The following is a 20824-nucleotide window of genomic DNA, read 5'->3' on the forward strand; positions in this document are numbered from 1 at the left end:
TATTTTCTGTATGTCTTGTAGTCTTCATACGGTCATCTTCCGAAACTTCACAGGTACTTGTGAATAACTCTGTACTTCTTGTGTGTTGTTTTAAAATGTTTAGATTTTAAACTATCCCTCCCTCCCCCTTCCTCTTTTTTCAAAAGATTATATTTTCCACTGTAGTCATCTTCTATAGTTCATAATCAACTCTTCAACAATTACCAGCAGTTTTACTCGTATCAGAGTACTACTGAGTCATCGTAATAGGTAATGTGAGGAAGTATACATGGTGTCCCAAAAAACACTGACAAGTTTTAGGGACAGGTTCCTTACATCAAACCAAGAGAAAAATATATGCTAAACATTGGCTTTAAAATGCATACCTTGAGAGCCATGAACACCTTTCCATTTTCAATACTATGAAATACATCTTTTGTATTTCACACTCTGTGCTTTCCAGATTTTTGGAGGAGATAGTAGGGACCAAAACAAAAAAAAAAGTGTGTGGTTAACTTGGGCTCTAACAGGCATACCTTAAGAGCTACAATCACTTGTTCAGTAGAAAGAGATGGGTTTCACACTTGAGAAGATGAACAAGTGCTCACTGGCTCTTAAAGTGTGCATTTTACACTCAATGTTGACTGGCCTCTTCCCCCCCCCCCCCCCCCCCCCCCCCAAATACTATCTCCTCCCAAAATATGGAAAGCAAAGTCCTTGCAGTAAAAGTGATGTTTCACAGTATCGAAGATGAACAAGTGCTCATAGGCCTTAGGCCACATATTTTAGAGCCATATTTACTAGACACATTTTTTCTTGTTTTAGTGTAAGTAACTAATCCCTATGTTTGCAGTTTTTGGAACACCTTGTATGAGTACCAAATAAAAACAGATTTAATTTACTGATGACACAGACATTGTATTTTAGTCAATAAATACATATTTATAATTCAATTACATAATCTTTACATCTTGCATAAAATTAGAAACTGTCAAGCAGAGCTGTTTTTGTCAGGATTTGACAGCTAGGATTAAACAAATAAAAACAGTCTTTTTTTAAAAATATATTAAATTGCTTTTCTTTGAGGCATTCTACTCACGTTGATATGGCTTTGACTTGCTCTTGTGTTTCATTTTAAAATTCTGAAAAAAGATAAAACATTATCATTTGAAAAAGAAACTTCTTACAGGCAGAAACATACATCTAAAATTCCACAGCTCACAATAAAGTTCCACTAGCAGTATTGCAATGGCCTCTTTCATAAATTTTACTACATATAATAAAAAGGGACATTCATCTACACATCATCTTTACAGAGGTATTACACATATCATAATTACATAGTAGAGCTAGCAAAAGGATATCCCTGATAACTGTGGAGACCTGGTGTGGCTGCTTTACACATCTGCCACAACAAACAACATATCGCAACTTTGCATATGTCTCTGTGACAAAGCCCCAATGATGCTGCACCTCTATACAGGACTACTGTTTTCACGTAGTAGACGGATACATGCATACAGTATAAATACCAGTTTTGCAAGCAAATCAAAAGATTAAAGGATGAAAAAGATTAACTTACAAATGCAAAACTCAAAGACCTGCTGATCCATAGTAAATGAAATAAGAGACAATGAAACAAAACCGAAAATTAACATAAACATACAGATATCTAATAACAATATTGTCACATACTTCATAGATATTGTAGAATCTGACTTTTGTACCACAGATTAAGTACATGTTGCAAATCATCCTGAAATCAACTCTGAACCTCATCAAGCCCTTGAAGTTCATTTCAAGGATATTTTGCAGCTCATCAGAGAAAGTAAAAGCAAAAAATCTGCTGACTGCGATGAAGTTTCTCTATTTTCATCTAAACAATGCACAACATAATCTAGCATATCCTTTTATGAATTTAATAGATAGTGTCTCAAAAAGAGTCTTCCCTCAAACATTAAAATTAGCCACTGTTAAATCTCTCTAGGGGGAAAAAAACTGATAAACAACTAGTAGAAAATTAGTGACTGCTCACTTTAGCTTCTGTTTTTAGTAAGTTAATTGAAAAAATAATTCTGAAATACATATTGGAGCATTAAAATATGCACAAATTCCTGGGAGATTTTCAGCATGGTTTTAGGTGTGGTCACAGCAACATGACAGCAGCACACTACAGTTTATACTGAAAGTTCTCGACAAAATTAAGGCAGGTGAGTAGCTGGAGTTTTCCTAGATCTATCAAAGGCTTTTGATAAGGTTGATCTTTAAGTGCTCCTGTCAAAATTGGCCAGAGATGGCATAAGCGGAAAAATTTTACATGTTATTCCATCCTACTAAAAACAAAAAGAAAAAAAAAATCAGAAGACAATGTGCCTAAACCACATACAATAACGGGGAAACATTAAAATGTCACAAATCAGAGGTCAGGAATATCAAATTCGGTGTGCCTCAGGGATCAATAATTGCTCCCTTCCTTTTGATATGCTATTCAATGACTCTCCAAATACATTTAAAAATGATACTTACATTACAATGTATGCAGATGACACTTCAGGCCTTTATTGGGGAAATGAAATGTTAATTCTTGGCAGAGAGGTAAAACATTTTATAGATATGTCAAAGTATAAAATAGAAAGAAACTTCCACATGGGAAAAATATATTAAAAACAAAGATTCCAAGACTTACCAAGCGGGAAAGCGCCAGTAGACAGGCACAATAAAATAACACACAAACACACACAAAAAATTTGTAGCTTTCGCAACCAACGGTTGCTTCTTCAGGAAAGCGGGAAAGACGAAAGGATGTGGGTTTTAAGGGAGAGGGTAAGGAGTCATTCCAATCCCGGGAGCGGAAAGACTTACCTTAGGGGGAAAAAAGGATAGGTATATACTCATATACTCGCACACACACACACACAAACACACACACACACACACACACACACACACATCCATCCATACATATACAGACACAAGCAGAAATATTTAAAGGCAAAGAGTGTGTGTGTGTGTGTGTGTGTGTGTGTGTGTGTGTGTGTGTGTGTGTGTGTGTGTGTGTGTGTGTGTGCGTGTGCGTGCGTGCGTGTGTGTATGTGCGCGCGCGCGAGTATATACCTATCCTTTTTCCCCCTAAGGTAAGTCTTTCCGCTCCCGGGATTGGAATGACTCGTTAACCTCTCCCTTAAAACCCACATCCTTTCGTCTTTCCCTCTTTCCTGAAGAAGCAACTGTTGGTTGCGAAAGCTACAAATTTTGTATGTGTGTGTTTGTGTGTTATTTTATTGTGCCTGTCTACCGGCGCTTTCCTGCTTGGTAAGTCTTGGAATCTTTGTTTTTAATATATTTTTCCCATGTGGAAGTTTCTTTCTATTTTATTTGCATCCTTAATTTGATTCAAAATAATATATATATATATATAATGATTTGCAAAATTGTGGTAATTATCAAGATAGTAATATATTATGAAAATCTGCAGTAAGTGTAAATTCTTACGTGAATGAGTAGATAGCAATCTATTATGGACAACAAATTGGCAATATGTGTGACAGACTAACATTTATGTTTCAAGAAGAATAGCCCCACATGTCAACACCCAAACAATGAGGATTATTTATTTCAGTTTAATGCATCCCTTTCGTGCATATGGTCTTGTGTTATGAAGTGTAACTTCCAAAACTCATGTACACTGAGCATTTAAAATGCAGAAAAGAGCTTCGAGAATATTAGGCAAAAAAGATGCTAGAACCTCTCAAGGAATTGTTTACAGATTTCTGACTGACTATTCTATGTATATGTTGAAACAACAGTACTAGCTATAGATGATGAGATACATACATGTGGTAATGCACAAATTCATGAACATAACAATAGACAAGTATAAAATTATCATATTGTAAATAAACAGGAGACTGAAAAACCTGCAAACAGTCCATACACTAAAGGAGCAAAATACTTTTGCACACTACCAAAGGAAATGAGGCTGTTAACTGGGGAAAAATTAAAAAAAACATCTAAAATCATGGCTCACTGAGCAGTGCTACTATAGCCAACCACAGAAACTAAAATCTAATGTATTCGTATGTAAAACAAATTTATTATAAAATAAATTCAAATTGTATACTGTCATATCTATTGTACTATCTATTGTACTACAACTGCTATGCATGTAATTACATGTTTCACACAAATAAATTAAAAACTACAACATTACCTGCAGCTCATTGCACTTCACAGTTCTGGCCATAGGGTTGCCAGCTGTCAGGGATCTCCTTTCACTAACTCTACTAATGACACTGCTATCTACTGAGACTTAGAATCACTCACAGCAAACATGAACAATGTTCTAACCACATCTGATTTTACAACATTAAGATGAAAAGCAATGAAAATGACTATGTGACTAGCTATTCTCTTGGGTAACAGATTTGCATCTCTTGGGTTCAAATGGCAAATGATCTACTTCAGGCAAAAAAAGATTGAATTAATTTAAACCTTACACTTAGTGTCAGAAACTAACAAACAAAAAAGCCAGAAATCACAAAATTTAGGACATATTTTTCAACATGCGTTGCCCACTGACTTTCTTTAAAATGAAGCAACAAAACAAATATAACTTGGCACAGTTACTCTTTGTGCTCAAACACTTTGGGCATCTGTCTAAAGCTTTTTGCACTTAATAATAAAGATGAAGAACCAACTGAATTAGACATAGATGTGAGCAGGCAGTTGTCCTGAAGTTGTTATTAGATGCATCCTTACTAGCAGTCAAACTTGGATGTTTTTGTAAATTCATAACACTACTATATAAGGACAATAGTAAAACAGAGTATGAACTGATCTTTTGCTGGGTACAAGTCTATAGCCACATTCAGGTTCCAATATTGTATAACTCTTTATGACAGAAGTAATTGAGATAGCAATAAACCTCCCACATGAATGTGAGGCAGAACAGAAAAAAATCTCCACTCAAAAATGTGTAACTACAGAGCTGGCTCTGTGTCCACGGTGAATAATGTGTGAACTTCCTCTTCAAAGTCACTTAGTCGTACATGTCCTGCTCCCTCCACAATAAAAAATTAAACTGGAATATTATAAAGGGCAGTCAAATAAAATGACACAGATAGAAAAAAGTAAGTAAACTGTCTTTTTTTTAATTTCAAAAGTAATCACCATAATTGTTAATACTTTTTTCCTACTGCGGACAAGACAGTCAGTGTCTTCATGAAAAAATATTCTGTGGTTGCCTACAGAACCACGATTGAATCCAGGCGTGCAGCTGTTTGACTGAAGGAAATTCTCAGCAGCAAATGTCTCTTCAAAAATACAGAAATCACATGGGGAGATGGTGGTGGTGGTTCGTGTTTAACGTCCCTTCACCAACGAGGTCATTAGAGATGGAGCGCAAGCTCGGGTTGGAGAAGGATTGGGAAGGAAATCGGCCGTGCCCTTTCAAAGGAACCATCCCGGCATTTGCCTGAAAATTTAGGGAAATCACGGAAAACCTAAATCTGGATGGCCGGAGACGGGCTTGAACCGTCCTCCCGAATGTGAGTCCAGTGTGCTAACCACACATGGGGAGAGATCGGGACTATATGGAGGATGTGCAATGGCTTCCCAGAAAACCTTTTACAGCGTAGTCGAAACAACCTTTGCAACATTTGGGCCCAATACAGTGCCTCTTGAAACACCGGACTCTTTTGTCCACCTTGGTTACAGAAAAACCCATCAACAATTTGCCCACATTCAAATGCACTGAGTTCTGACATAATGCACTCAAACTTGCAATGTACTGAGAGCACTGCACAGGTGTTGTCTGTGTCAAAACAACAGTGCAATACATCAGTGTAGCCTGCAGACTTGACTAGCATCTGCATTTATGTTAAAGCACGCATTTCTTGCTGTGTTTCCATACATTTGTCCACTCCTGTAGCAATAATGTGCAAGACGACATCAGCAATTATCCATGCACTACTACAGCACGAAAAATTCTGCCCTTTTACCTCAAAAAGAAATTTGCATGAGTACAAAAGCTTGTAACCCATTGTTGATTACAATAATTTATGGCCTATCTCAGGCAAGCTTATGGCACTTGAAACTGATGATGAATGCCTGAATACATTATATTTGTGATATCTGACCTTTTAAAAAAAGGCAGAGTAAAACAATTATCAGTGTTAAGACACTTTTATTTTCTCCCATGACACATTTCAAGGGCTTACATCTTCATCTTCAGGTGGAACAGTGGATTATATTACATTTTTGTTTGCTGGGTGTAGCTAGTTATCTGTTTTGAACATTATTTAGCTAAAATAAGAGAGAATTTGCACTTGTTATAGTAATGTGTCACAAGAATTATAAATTTTAAATAGTAATAAAGCTACTAACAAGATGTTCCAGCAGAAAGAGCTCCGAGGTTCATTATAAATATACATTTTCACCATTAGATGATACACAAATACAAAACAACAACATAAGCAATCCAGAGGTGGTTACAGGAGTAGAATGGCATCTCATAAGTCAAAGAGCATTACCAGCTTATATTGCAGATGAAATATACAGAATAACATACACTGAGGTGACAAAAGTTATGGAATAATGAAACGCACATATACAGATGGCGATAGTATTGCATACACATGGTATAAAATGGCGGTGCATTGTTGGAGCAGTCATTTGTATGCAGGTGATTCATTAGAAAAGGTTTACAACATGATTATGGCTCCACAACAGCAATTAACAGACTCTGAACACAGAATGGTAGTTGGAGTTGGACGCAAGGGACATTCACTGTTTAGTTTGCCAAGAATACCAAATTTCTGGCAGTCCCTCATTATGGACATGGACGCAGTGCCCGACAACTTTACTTAACAACCAGGAGCAGTTGCACTTGCGTAGAGTTGTCAGTGCTAACAGACAAGTAACACTACATGAAATAACCACAGAAATTAATGTGGGATGTATGAGGAATGTATCCATTAGGCCAGGTCTGCTTAATTTGGCGTTAATGGCCTATGACAAACAGGTGACAAATGCGTGTGCCTTTGCTAACAGCATGACATCGCCTACAGCGCTTCTCCTGGGCTTGTAAGCCTAATGGTTGGACCTTACATGACTGGAAACTGTGTAAGATGAATACAGCTTTCAGTTGGTAACAGTTGATGGTAGGATTCGAGTGTTTCAGACCCCACAAAGCTATGGACCCAAGTTGTCAACAAGGCAATGAGTAAGCTGGTCGTCGCTCCGTAATAGTGTGAGCAGTGTTTACATGTAATTGACTGGGTTCTCTGGTCCAACTGAACTGATAACTGATGGGAAATGATTATGTTTGGCTACACAGAGACCATTTGCAGTCATTCATTCACAGACTTCATGTTCCCACAACAATGCATCATGTTACCGAGCCGCAATTGTTCACAATTGGTTTGAAGAATATTCTGGAGAATTTGAGTGGATGGTTTGGCCACCCATACTACCCAACATGAATCCTACTGAACATTTATGGGATTTGCTCTACACCAGAGAAAAGGAGGTCCAAAATGATATTAGGGAGGTATTCTATGACTCTTGCCACCTCAGTGTATATACCAGTGTTACAGCTTCACAGCAATTTTGCTTAAAAATATCATTGTTGCAAAAAATATATTTATTTGTTAATCTATCACTTTGTTGATTTGGGAGTTGTTTTCACAATTTAGGTCACTAAAGAACAGATGACAATGAAAGTTGCTGTCTATCATCTAACATGCTTGAAAAAGTTCCAAAAAGGTTCATTGGCACTGTCTCACATTTGATTTTGGGTGTTTTCCATTGTGGATCAACATTTCACATCCTCCTCAGGGGTTTAATATGTGGCCTTTGTTTAGTTTGTGAAGTATTATTAGCTTGTTACCTATGTCGTTGAAAGTATGTCCTGCACATGAATGTGAGTAGAATATGACATTTATTGTGTTTTACCTAAATGCACGTATGTGTGCCTTAAACCTTGTTTGGAAGCTTCATCCAGATTGACCAAAATATGAACTGGGCACTCATTGCACTTTATCTTGTAGTTATTTGAGTTAAAAAAATTTTTTCTGTCGTTTTTATGTTGTGTGGCAGCCTACTACATAATTTATTGCTGGTAGAAAAAGTTACTCTTAGGATGCACACAGAAAGAAAGTGGGTTCCCTGTACAGGTGAACCCAGTGTGATGCAGCTCGAACCAGTGCAGAAAGTGGAACACTATGGCAGATGGGTGACAGTGTCAACTGCCATGGTTTTGTTTGCCTTGTCAGCAGGCTGGAATGAATGAGAAAGTCTTTGCCAACTTTTGGTACACCAGTTGGTGATGCACTATGCTGACAAAATCGAGGCGTATGTCCTACAATCTTTCTCAAATGATTTTAAAGAAACTATATGATAATAAAATTTGATTTTTATCCATCATTTTTATACATTAGCTTCATGCTGAAATGCCCATCGTTTTCCTGATGGACACGCTTATATTTGCATTTACATAAGATGCTGCATGAAATTTTAAAAGTTTGTGGCTTTCTTTCCATTGTTATACTAACATTATATGGTCTCAGTACAGGAAGCTATATCCCACTAACTTGTGTGTATGGGTTGGCATGAAGATACATCAATGTTTATATCTGTGGTAATACCATATGTTTTCTGTAGATTCTAAGAATACATTCACTGTTTTTTCTAGTGGTGGTGAGGTCAAGAAAGTTTACCGAATTCTGACATTCACATTCACACGTGAACTGAATGTTCTTGTGCATGTTGTTGAATACATTTTCATACTACCCTTGTACACACTAGCATTACACAGGACACACAGAATGCCACTGAGCAACAAAATGCTTCAAACTGAAATTGGTGTAATTAAACAAATAGCAGATGCGAACTGTTTTCAACATGCACTCATAGACAAGATTTCCAAGTCATGCATATGACCACATAAGTTCTGTATGTGAAGGTATGTATGTCTGATAGAAAAAGGGCAAGGGCTTGAAAGTTACTGTGAATGTTGTTCCCTGTTACATGTTTCTGTGCTGCATGCATCAGTCAGCTATAGGTGAGTGGTTGCCTTTCCATTATTGTTATAGATCTCCAAGAAAGTTAGGAAATGAACAGATAGAAACAAAAATAAGAACAACCGTCAGACATGCCAGGACAGTATGCACTCCCTGCTTGTGGTGCCATTTCGTAGAAAATTGCTAATGTATTGGGACCATATAAAGAAAGAGTTGCTTTTTCACTCAGCAATAAATTATGTAATAGGCTGCCACATAACATAAAAACCAACAAAGACAAATTTTCTAACTTAGAGGTTTACAAAATGAAGTGCAATGAGTGCCCAGTACAATGCTGGTCACACTGGATGAAGCTTCTGAACTAGATCTAAGGAACACATAATTGCACTTAGATACAACAGTCTCAATAAATCCGCCTTAGTTACTCACTTTAATGACACAGGACATGATTTTGACACTGTAGGTAACAATATAATATACGTTGTAAACTACACAAAGGCCACAAATTAAAGTCTATGAAGAACTTGAAATTTTCATTCGTAACAGAAAAAATGGGCAGAACATACTCAATGAAAAACTGAGACAGTGGTGACAAAACTATTTTAGAAACTTCTTCAGCATACTAGCCAATACACAGTAACTTCTAGTATGCTAAAGAATAGATTAAAGTAAACCATGAAAACAACACCCAAATCACCAAATTGATGCATTAACAAATAAGTATGCTGAAAAATAATGATATTTTTCAGTGAAAAGGTTGTAAAGATTTTTGACTTACATTGTAAACAGCAATGCTCTTTGTCTTACAAGGCACTGTATTTCTACATCTATACAATCTCAGAACTGTTTGTGTTGTTGTTTAGTGTTTGTGTGCCATCTAATAATGAAAGTGTATAATCTTAGCAACATATTACAATAATAGTTACAAATTATGTCTTATTTGTAGTGAAATGAACTTCAAAACAGACAATTGGCTACATCAAGTAAACAAAAATATAATATTGATACATCTGAAGATGAGGGTGAAAGCCCTCAAAAAGTGTTATGGAAAAAAATAATAAATTTATCTATTGTATCATAAACAGTCACAGTTTCCAAAGCACAGTCCAACATGGAGGACATTATATATTTGACTTTTTGATCATGTCACTGATCCACCAGAAGATGAGCATCATGGGGAAAAATAAATTTATCTATTGTGTCATAAATAGTAACAGGTTCCAAACCACAATCCAACAAGGACAACATAATATATTTGAGTTTTTAAATCATATATCATCTGCTTATGCACAGCTAGTCTGGCTACATGCAGAGATTTTCAAATACATGGCCTCCTCTACCATCCTTACAACACATACAGTCCTTCATACCTCTTATTGGCCTTAACACTTTTATCTGAACAAAACAGCAGAAACACTCATTCCCATCAGAGTAAAATCCTTTCTGTCCACTCCACCACTCCTCTTTTTTCAGTAAGTCCTTTTTAGTAGCAGGAACCCAGCCCTGGAATTATTTTCCTCACAATATCAGAGAACTGAATATCTCCAGCTTCAAAAGACAGTTAATGAGATCTCTAATAAAACAACAATTATGTTCCCTTTGTGCTTACCCCATTACTACTAAGTACCATTCTTTTAAATACATTTTGTATCTGTTACTACTACTACTACTACTACTACTACTGCTGCTGCTGCTACTACTACCAATTTCAGCAGCAGTATTAGTATCATTAGTATCCACATTAATGGTTCTTAGCCAGTATTGTTATTCACACAGTCATTAGAAACATTAAAATATTTCTGAGTATATTATTTCCCTTTTTATTACTGTGTACAATATCAAAATTATTGGTCATTTTGTAAGCAACTAAGACATAAAAAGTACTGTATGTAAGAGGAGCCCTATAGATCATGGTCTGATAATGTAAAATAAATGAATAAAATGTATCAATGTATCACATTGACCCTTATTCCATCACTGAAATGTAGGTTATCAACTCCAGCCAAACTTACTCTACACCCCCAAACAAGCACTGTGTCACATCCATATTTTATTGTGATTGGATTTACTGCATATATTTGGGCTGCAACTCTATATGAACTGCATATTGCGGTAAGGCAACATGTTCGCATTTCCTACTTTTACCATGGAGACAAAAAACTGATTTAATACATTTTTTTTTCCTGATGTACATTTCTGGTTCCTTGATATAGGTATACATGCTTATTATCATGTAAAAGTCAAGTATGATGTAAACAGAAAGATGCAGACAACTTCGTTGGTGTCTGACATGTTCCCTTCTTGCAGTACCTTGGATTTTCAAATTAATTTTGGGGTTAAGTTACTTATTTTAAAATAGAATTGCACATATAAACATCTTTTACTGTAGTAAACACTGCTAGTAAACACTGCTTGTTACATAATTCTAAATAATATATGACTTTTTGCATGATTGAATTTCTCAGTTATCTTCATCTACATCACAAGATGCTATTGTTGTCGGCCATGATGTGACTGACTTCCAAAATTGCATCTTGTCTTGAGGGATGTATACCAACAATTTCCTGATGCCATCCATTTTTTGGTTATTTATAGGCAGTACAGATATGAAGGCGTTCTTTGAAGGGAGTTCCAAAGGTTGTACAGCTTCTCTCAGCCTAAAAGTGTCCATCATGAAGCCAACAATATTCATGTTGTGCTTAACACTGCAGAAACTGTCAGCTGAAAAGGTCATATCTTAGTACTTTGAAATAGTGAGAACCCTTTTCATGTGTCTACGAACAACTTTGCTATACATGTCATCACTCAGGGAAGATCTTATACAGAATGTAGACCTCCAGGAACTGTATTTGAAAAATAATCCACCTTCATTGAAACAGTGAACAATTTGTTACTGTTTTTTGAGCAATCATTTATGAATTCAACAATGTCATTGATTATATGGTTCTCTGCTTCTTTTCCAGCTTCCTCCAAATTATTCTGATATCCATATCATTTGGTGTAAAGGAATGACCTCTAATGAGAAAATAACTTTAATGTTGTTGAATCTTTTGACTGCATACAGTGCCGTCATCACCCCAACCAGGTTATTGTTTTTGTTCTGGCCCACACAACTGCCCTCTAACATTTATAACACTTTTGTGTCCTTGGCAATCGAACTTTGGATATACTTGCTCAACATTGTACACACTTCATTTGAGCCCTTTGCTTCCTCATCTTTACAGCAGATGAAAACAGCTACTCATTTTATTGCATCAATTGTTTCCCTAGCTGAATAACTGTCGAACAGTCTCAGTGTTAAAAATCCATGCATTATCGTAAAGTGGAAACTTTCTATCGTTGCGCCAAGTGAGAAGTTTTGTGAGCATAATTGTCAACGCGTTCAGTAGCTAACAGCATTGAGACAATTTCTGTACAAGATTGTCTAGTTTCTCGTGCAAGGTTATAAAATAATGATGGTTTTTGTAAAACTGTGTACTGTGTAGGGTGATTCTGGACAATGCCAAGAACGTATAAGAGCAGGAACGGTGTTACAGTACAGTGTTAATTATGACCCAGAACTTTTAGATAAAGCTGTTTGTGATATTCAGATAGGTAAAAGAAAAAAAGAAAAAAAAATTATGGGAGGACAGCCAGTGCTAAATAAAGATGAAGAAGAAATATTGAAGCAAGTTATCTTGGGGGCTACACATTGGGGATTTCCCTTCACTAAACTGGATATTAGATATTTAGTTAAAAGCTACCTGGATAAATCTGGCCGAAAAGAGAAGAAATTTCATAGTAATTGGCCAGGAGAAGGATGGGTGCATTTATTCCTCAAACGACAGTCACAAGATCTTTCCGTTTGCTTAAGCGGAAATATTAATCGAGCTCGTGCAGAAGTGAACAAAGAGACTGTTAAGATGTTTTTCCCCAAAATGAAATAAAAAGCATGTAGAATTTAAAAAAAAAAAGGCAGTAACTGAAACTTCCTGGCAGATTAAAACTGTGTGCCCGACCGAGACTCGAACTCGGGACCTTTGCCTTTCGCGGGCAAGTGCTCTACCATCTGAGCTACCGAAGCACGACTCACGCCCGGTACTCACAGCTTTACTTCTGCCAGTATCCGTCTCCTACCTTCCAAACTTTACAGAAGCTCTCCTGCGAAACTTGCAGAACTAGCACTCCTGAAAGAAAGGATATTGCGGAGACATGGCTTAGCCACAGCCTGGGGGATGTTTCCAGAATGAGATTTTCACTCTGCAGCGGAGTGTGCGCTGATATGAAACTTCCTGGCAGATTAAAACTTCTTCTGTAAAGTTTGGAAGGTAGGAGATGGATACTGGCAGAAGTAAAGCTGTGAGTACCGGGCGTGAGTCGTGCTTCGGTAGCTCAGATGGTAGAGCACTTGCCCGCGAAAGGCAAAGGTCCCGAGTTCGAGTCTCGGTCGGGCACACAGTTTTAATCTGCCAGGAAGTTTCATATCAGCGCACACTCCGCTGCAGAGTGAAAATCTCATTCTGAAGGCAGTAACTGTCCGAATTTGCCCGCTATATACTGTAACTTCAGACAGAGATTTAAAAAATGCGTGTCCGAAATCACCCCAATCCATGGGGTGACTTCAGACACTTTATTTAACTGCCTCAGATAAATATACCTACAAATACACTTTCCGGTTCTGGTATATTTTATTCGTTACACATATATCCTACCACTTCCATAACAATCAATTTAATCTAACAATATATACGAAAGTTACAATCAAAATAACAACAAAACCATCTGAACTCACCCCGTTTGATGGTACTAAAAATACTTCATATGCCCTAGTTTGCCCCCCTCCCCCCTCCAAACTATTGTATGGGTGCCCTTGCTCACAACCATAATCGTCAAGAAATGGAAATTTGTAAATTTCTGTATAGTTTAAAACACAAGGAAAATAAGTGAACCAAATAATATAGCCATATGCTGTGCATTATCTGCTGTGGTGTAGTGCTTATACACCGTAGCTGCTGGCTATCAAAGTGCTCTTACCGATTTGATTTCTGCCTTCTGTAATTGCTTATTCATTTAACATTTGTGATCTGTGGAATGTGTTAGGACTCACCAGTACTTACTTACTTGTGGAATACTGGAATTTGCTAGAACATTCTATGTATGTATAAAAAGGTGTACACACTGCTTGGGCAGACCACTCAGCTCTGTGTGTGCTTCTCGTGTGCTCAATAAATGTGATATAAGTTGGAAGCACTAGTTTTTGCTGATAACCCTGCTGTTGTATTTGATAATGCCTCTGATACAGAAAAAGTGTGTTTTTGCTGACAACCCTGCTATTGTGATTGATAATACCTCTGATATAGAAAAAGTGTGTTTCTGTTAAGGGTTCAGTAAAGTTTCTTACATTATTCATTTTATCTTATCTTAGTTATCATACTGTATAACAAGACGCGCTTTGTTCGTCTTCAACTACAGTGGAATTCACAATTTGGGGAAAAGTGGCAACACTCATGAAGATGAATTTGGGACTGGGACACTTTTTTTATGTCAACAATTGGTACCGAAGCTAAAATTTGCTCCTCTGGCTCCATAACCATGGAACAGTCATATGTGGCATTGTTTGTAGGAAAAGATGCAGCATGCCGAAACAGGAAAACCTGGAATGTGGAGACATTCAGTTTATGTCCAATGATATAATGCCCACTACAATGTAGAACGAAATACTGGCAAGGTCTGCTAAATGAATACAGAAATCACAATGTGTTACAGATTACAACTTGAGTAATGTAGAAAAATCCAGTTTATGTCCAATGACAAAATGCTTACCATACAGCAGTGTAAAATACATACAAGGAATGGGGAATGAATAAAGAAATCACAATGTGTTACAGATTACAACTTGAGTAAAGCGGCAGTTGACTTGCAGAATCATGCTCGTCAGTAACGAGTTTTGTGGAAGCGGATAAATATGGAGGACTCTAGAAACCTATCGTCATGATATGATACAAGTAATGTGGTATTTTTGCACTGTAAAAACTGTGTGCTCTAGACATATGACTGTCACTTAGACAATTCACCTTACAAAATTTAAGAATGACTAGTACCACTAGTGAACAGAAAAACTGGGCCTGCAGTTGAATTCATTACTTAAGGCCAGCAAATAATGAGGAATTCTTGTTGTGAACAAGTAAAATATACCGCGTTCTACACATAACAGTATACCGGACATGATGTCTATTTTCCCCGTTATTTACAACATAGACCCTATTCTCCAGTCTGGGAAATAATCTCCATCTAGGAAGATCTTCTTTCTCAAATTCAGCAATCCATGCCCTTAACATGATTTCCCCATTGAATGTAAGCAATTGCAAAAATTTAAACAGTTCATTTTCAAAAATGACATTTGTCTTATTTTGTTCTTTTACCACTGTTTTACCTCTGTCAGCTGAAAACTGTATCCACTGAGAAGTAATCAGCCAACCATTGTACTTTAAATGTAAGTCAATGTACTGTAAATGGAATATGTTCTATAATGCCAGTGTAAGATTCCATATTGTCATATTTTGTTGTACGTTTCACAATGTAAATTCCAAAGTTTCTGATGAGGCTCCTGTTAAATTAAAAAGTGAAACAGGTTACTAAAACATACTGAACATGGCTTGTAGCTGTCCTGAAAATTTTATTGTCCATTCCTTTCAGGTTCCCTGACTATATAACCATCTGTGAAAGCAAAGAAGTACCTTTACACAGAGTTACAGACTTTTAAGACTGTATCCGATGAAAGGATATCTTTGAATGTCTTAAATGCTTGTCTCTGTTCTTATACTCTCAGTTATTCCTCAGTAAATCATTCACAGGCCTGGAAGCTATAAAGTAAGTTGAGATAAAGTTCCTAAAGTACCCTGTTGGTCCTTGGAAACTATGTACTGCTGCGAACAGATTTCGGTTCTGGAAACTTTTGAACAGTTACTGTCCTTTCAGAAGGAGGCCAGATTTGTCCAGTTGTATCACACATCCGAAAAACTCAACAGTTCTCTTCAACAACTGGCATTTTGAAACATTAATTTCCAAGCCATATTCTGTGGCAGTTTTTAACACTAACCCAAGCTGCTGAACTGCCTCATCATCACTCTTTGTTGTTATTATAATATCATCCATATAAATAGATACGATGTTCTCTCGAGCCAATGCCCAATAAACAGTGTTCTTAAAATTCTGGAACACTGTAGGTGAATTAGATAGTCCAAATGGAACTTTCTTGAACTGGAATTGCCTTGAGTGTTTCACAGATGAAGTATATTTTCAACTTTTCCTTTTCTACATCAACATGAAAAACCATTCTTGAGATCTATTGTGCAAAACACACAGTTGTCTTGTAGTTTATCTAAAAGATCTTCTATGGAGAGCAATAGCTAATGATCTGTCTCTCTGATTTTGTTTAATTTTCTACAGTATTTTCCTTTTTTCTATTTTACAACTACAATCTGGCTACTATTTCAGATGAACTTGGTTCTATTGTTCCTAGATCAAGCCACATCTGGTGAAATCATATTGGTCTATTATATGTTGGTCGCTCTTCTCTCACAATAATCTTCATTCTGACATCAGTGTAATTTGTCTTCGTTGAGGTGTATATATTCACTGAATCTTCAGTATGTTCCTTCGTTACATCGCTAACAGAGATTTCAATATCTAATTCTGATTTGTCTACTATACGAATACACATAAGACAAACTTTCTTTTCTGACTTCCTAACAATATTTCCATTGTTGATTATTAAAACGTCAGTTTGTTGCACTACATCATTCCCAACTACCAGTTCTAAATTCATAGTTGTTCTACAAACCATATCATCAATATCCGTTTCAGTTTTTCATGTCATCAGTCTCAACGATGCCTGTAAAATACCGTTGTGGGCAGACAAAGTTTTTCCCAAATCCTGTCATGAGTACATCTGTATCTTGCAAACTTTCAGCACTCATAATTTCTGTCTTGGCAAATTAACCTGACAGTCAATTAGTGCTCCACCTCTTATTCATACACTTTTTTTTTTTAATTTACAGTTGTCAATATTCTTCTTAACAATGTTTGCAGTCATTGTCATCTTTTGATTATGCTTCTCTTCCATGCATTCAAATGAGATATGGCTAAACTCGTTGAAACTGAAGCAACTCTTTCCTTTTCTCTGGTGGCTGCAATCACTTGACCTGGGGCTGCTGCCACAACAACTGGAACACTTTTTTGTTTGGATTCCAAGCTGTGCTTTTAGTATTATTGTTATTTGAATCTTCAGCAGCTTTCTTACAAGAGTTTCCAAAATTTTCACTGCTGTAAATTTTAGTATTTCATTTGTCAATGACTTCACAACTCTTTCGTAATGCCTCATTTTTTCCTTAGAGTTTTGTATCCCATGAATCATGTTGTATGATAAATCATAATGATGTAGAATGAGGCCTTTTACATTGACATCACAAATTAATTTGCAAACACTGTTACATACTGAACATTTATAAGGTTCTTTTTATTTTAAAAAAAGGATACAGATGTGAGCTAGTAATTCCTACCCATCATTTTTTACACACCACAATCGAAATTCTTCTAAAGAATAGGAGGAATTGTCAATAAGAAACATTTTCAGTTTGTTTTCAAACTTTACTTTCCTGTCTGTCAGACATTTTATATCACTAGGTAACTGATTAAAAATTTTTCTTGCAACTCCATGCACCCCATTTCGTGTGGAGTAATGAATTTCATTTTTCCTTCTGGTTTGTAATTATGTACATCATTGTTCCTTTTGAACTATAGTGGATTATTTACAACAAACTTTATGAGGGAATAAATATACTGTGAAGCAGTAGTCAGAATGCCCAATTCCTTAAACAGATGTCGAGAAGATAATTGTGGGTGAGCACCACATATTATACAGCAATTTTTGAGGTATGAAGACTTTCTTTTTTAAAGGTGAATGAATATTTGCAAAATATGTCAACTTAATGTTTTGCCTCTCCCCAAAATTTATGATGATTCTAAGTGGAAATGTGACTGAGCTAAGTTGTTTTAGAAGTTCCTAAACATCTTCTTCTCCCCCCTCCCGCAGTTTCAATTTTCATCGATCTAGATACCTAAGAATTTTGAATTTTCCACCCTATTTGTTATTTCCTCACTATGTGTTACACTTATCATTGGTGCAGTACTCCTCGATGTGAAGAACTGAGTATGTTGTGTCTTTTTAAAATGGAAGGTGAGGCCATTCACAGAAAACAAGTAAATGATACTTTTGAGAAAACTGTTTGCCATTTCTTCCATTTCTGTATGTGTCCTTATATTTATTACAATACTTGTGTCATCTGCAAAAAGAACTATATTACATGGAAGATCATTTTCTGGATTATGTTGATTGAATTACTAAGTACAACTTTCTGCATTCTTTTGGTTAGATATGACATTATCCATTCATTGGATGTACCAGCGATCCCATAAAATTTCAATTTATCTAGAAAAATAGTGTGATTCATGCAGTCAAATGCCTCAGATAGATACCAATTAGTGTTATTTTATTAATCAATGCTTGTAAAATTTGGTGAGTGAACGTTTAAATGGCATTCTCAGTACAGCAGTTCTCCTGAAACCCGAACTGTGATTTGCTACAGATATTATTGTTACTAAGTTGATATACTATTCTGCAATACATCACCATCTGAAAGATTTTGGAAAATGATGTCGGCAGTGAAACAGATTGGTAGTTGTTGGCATCTCTCTCACCACTTTCCTTAAAGAGTGGTTTAACAATAGCTTATTTCAGTCTCTCTGGAAAAAATTCCTAGAGTTAGTGATGCATTACATATTTCAGATAAGATTGGGCTAGCTTTAGAACTCTACTTGAAACACCATAAAAACTGGCTGAGCTTTTGTTTTTGAGAGAATGTAATTTTCTTAATTTCAGTAAGAGAAGTTGGTGACACATTCATATGATTGAATTTTATGAAAGCTACTTTTTCAACATATTGCTATGATTTGTTTTTTCTTGAACTGTTTGTCCTGATACTTTCTACTACATTTAAGAAATGATTATTAAATTAATCTGCTACTTGTGAATCATCATTTATACCCCTTCCATTCAGTTCAATAGTTATGTTATCTCGTTCTGTGGTTCGCTCTCCAACCTCTCGTTTCACTGCATTCCATATAGCCTTAAGTCTGTTGTTGGAATTATTGGCTTCTGACATTATATACATGTTCACTGATTGTTTAATAATCTTTCTTAGTAATTTTGAGTGGTTTTTGCAGTGTGCAACTACTGCAGAATCTCTGTGTGTTCTTGTCAACAGATTCATTTCCCTTTTCCTTTCAGAAGATACTTTAATACCTCTAGTGATCCATGGCTTTTTACATAGCTGTTTAGTGTCCTTTCTGACTAGTTTATGCACAAATCTATTTTCAAACAATGATATACAGTTATCACAAAACAGATTAAATTTTATGTTAGTGTTTGGTTCATTATAAATTTCATTCAGGTCATCTCTTGCAAACTTTTCTTAAAAACATTTTTCCTGGACTCATTATTTATTCTCACTGATTTCCGCTGAGGAGTATCCATACTGTAAGGCACTACATTATTTATCCAAACTAACTGTGCATCGTGATCAGACAGAGCATTTGTTACTGGGTAAACGGTAATTTTCCTTCTTTGAGTTTCACCTGGTAAAACATTGTCGGTTAGGGTCCTATTGTCTTTATCCGCCCATGCTGGAAAGTTAATTACTAAGAAAAAAATTGCAGAATCCAAATGAAGTTTCCAGATTATTTTTCCTATCAGAACTCATTAGAAACTCCATACTGAAGGCATCACAGACTATTAAGTGCTTGCAGCTGTCTGACAGACAGCACAGTAAGTAATCCAGATTCCTCATAAAAAGTTCAAAATTTCCCAGTGGGAATCTACCTACAGTTGCAGTTAAAACTGAACTATTTTTCAGTATTATTTCACTCACTCACACACACACACACACACACACACACACACACACACACACACACTATTCTATGTGCTTATCACTACAAAATCTACTTGTCTCAATACTTTTGAATTTTGTTCTATCTTAATGTATGTAACAACTGCTCCTTTTCCCATATTAGTTTTCTTCATGGGTAAGCTACTAGAGTGTAATCTTTTATCTGTAACTTATCCAACCCTAGGGCTATGTGGTTCTCAGATTGGCACACGATGTCTGTATTTTCAGAGCTCTCTAAATTTTGACAGAAAGCTCTCCTCTACCTTATTGCTCAATCCTCTAATATTTTGATTAAATGAGCTAACCATACTTTTCTGTGCATTCTTAAGCATTCTGCTGGCCTCTTCTGTTATTTTGCCTTCTTTCAAAACAGGGTGCCTGAATCCTGATTCTAGCTAAAGAAGGTGCTTCTCTGACTCCAGTAACCACAAGGATCTTGCATTGTGTGATGGTGACCCCCATATATTGTCTACAAGAAGCTCAACCAACCTATCTTTCCCTCTCCTATTCAGGTGTACACACTTCTAATACATCAGGTGTATGGTATATCTAGTATATCACAATCTCCCAATTGTAACAACAGGCACTGCACTCACATGACGTTTCATGTAAGCTAACAGCAGCCTGATCTAGTATGTCCCCATCTCCTGATTGTAGCAATAGGCACTGCATTCATATGATATTTCACTATGTTAGCAGCAACCCGCTCAACTCGGTGCTCACATAGCTCACAGCAGTGTTCACCCAAGGATGGCCCATGCCACTGAAGAACCTCCACAAAACTCATATTTGTGCATGTAGTTGCTACTCCTGTCTCATCTTTCCCGAATGGTGCAA

The 20824-nt window shown here is 36.4% G+C and overlaps 1 protein-coding gene across 2 annotated transcripts in view; it reads right to left on the bottom strand.

Annotated features, from left to right (window-relative positions):
- Positions 1 to 871: 871 nt before the first annotated feature.
- Positions 872 to 20824, bottom strand: part of LOC126272808 (WD repeat-containing protein 89) — a 264167-nt gene continuing 244214 nt past the window's right edge. The window contains exon 11 of one of the 2 annotated variants that reach the window (XM_049975994.1): positions 872 to 1121. In XM_049975994.1, the coding sequence (XP_049831951.1) occupies positions 1071 to 1121 (51 nt within the window). In that variant the 3' untranslated portion in view covers positions 872 to 1070. The remainder of the gene's footprint in view (positions 1122 to 20824) is intronic. The other variant, XM_049975995.1, reaches the window with a different exon arrangement.

The sequence above is a fragment of the Schistocerca gregaria genome, chromosome 5 (genome assembly GCF_023897955.1).
Source record: "Schistocerca gregaria isolate iqSchGreg1 chromosome 5, iqSchGreg1.2, whole genome shotgun sequence".
Lineage (NCBI taxonomy): Eukaryota > Metazoa > Arthropoda > Insecta > Orthoptera > Acrididae > Schistocerca > Schistocerca gregaria.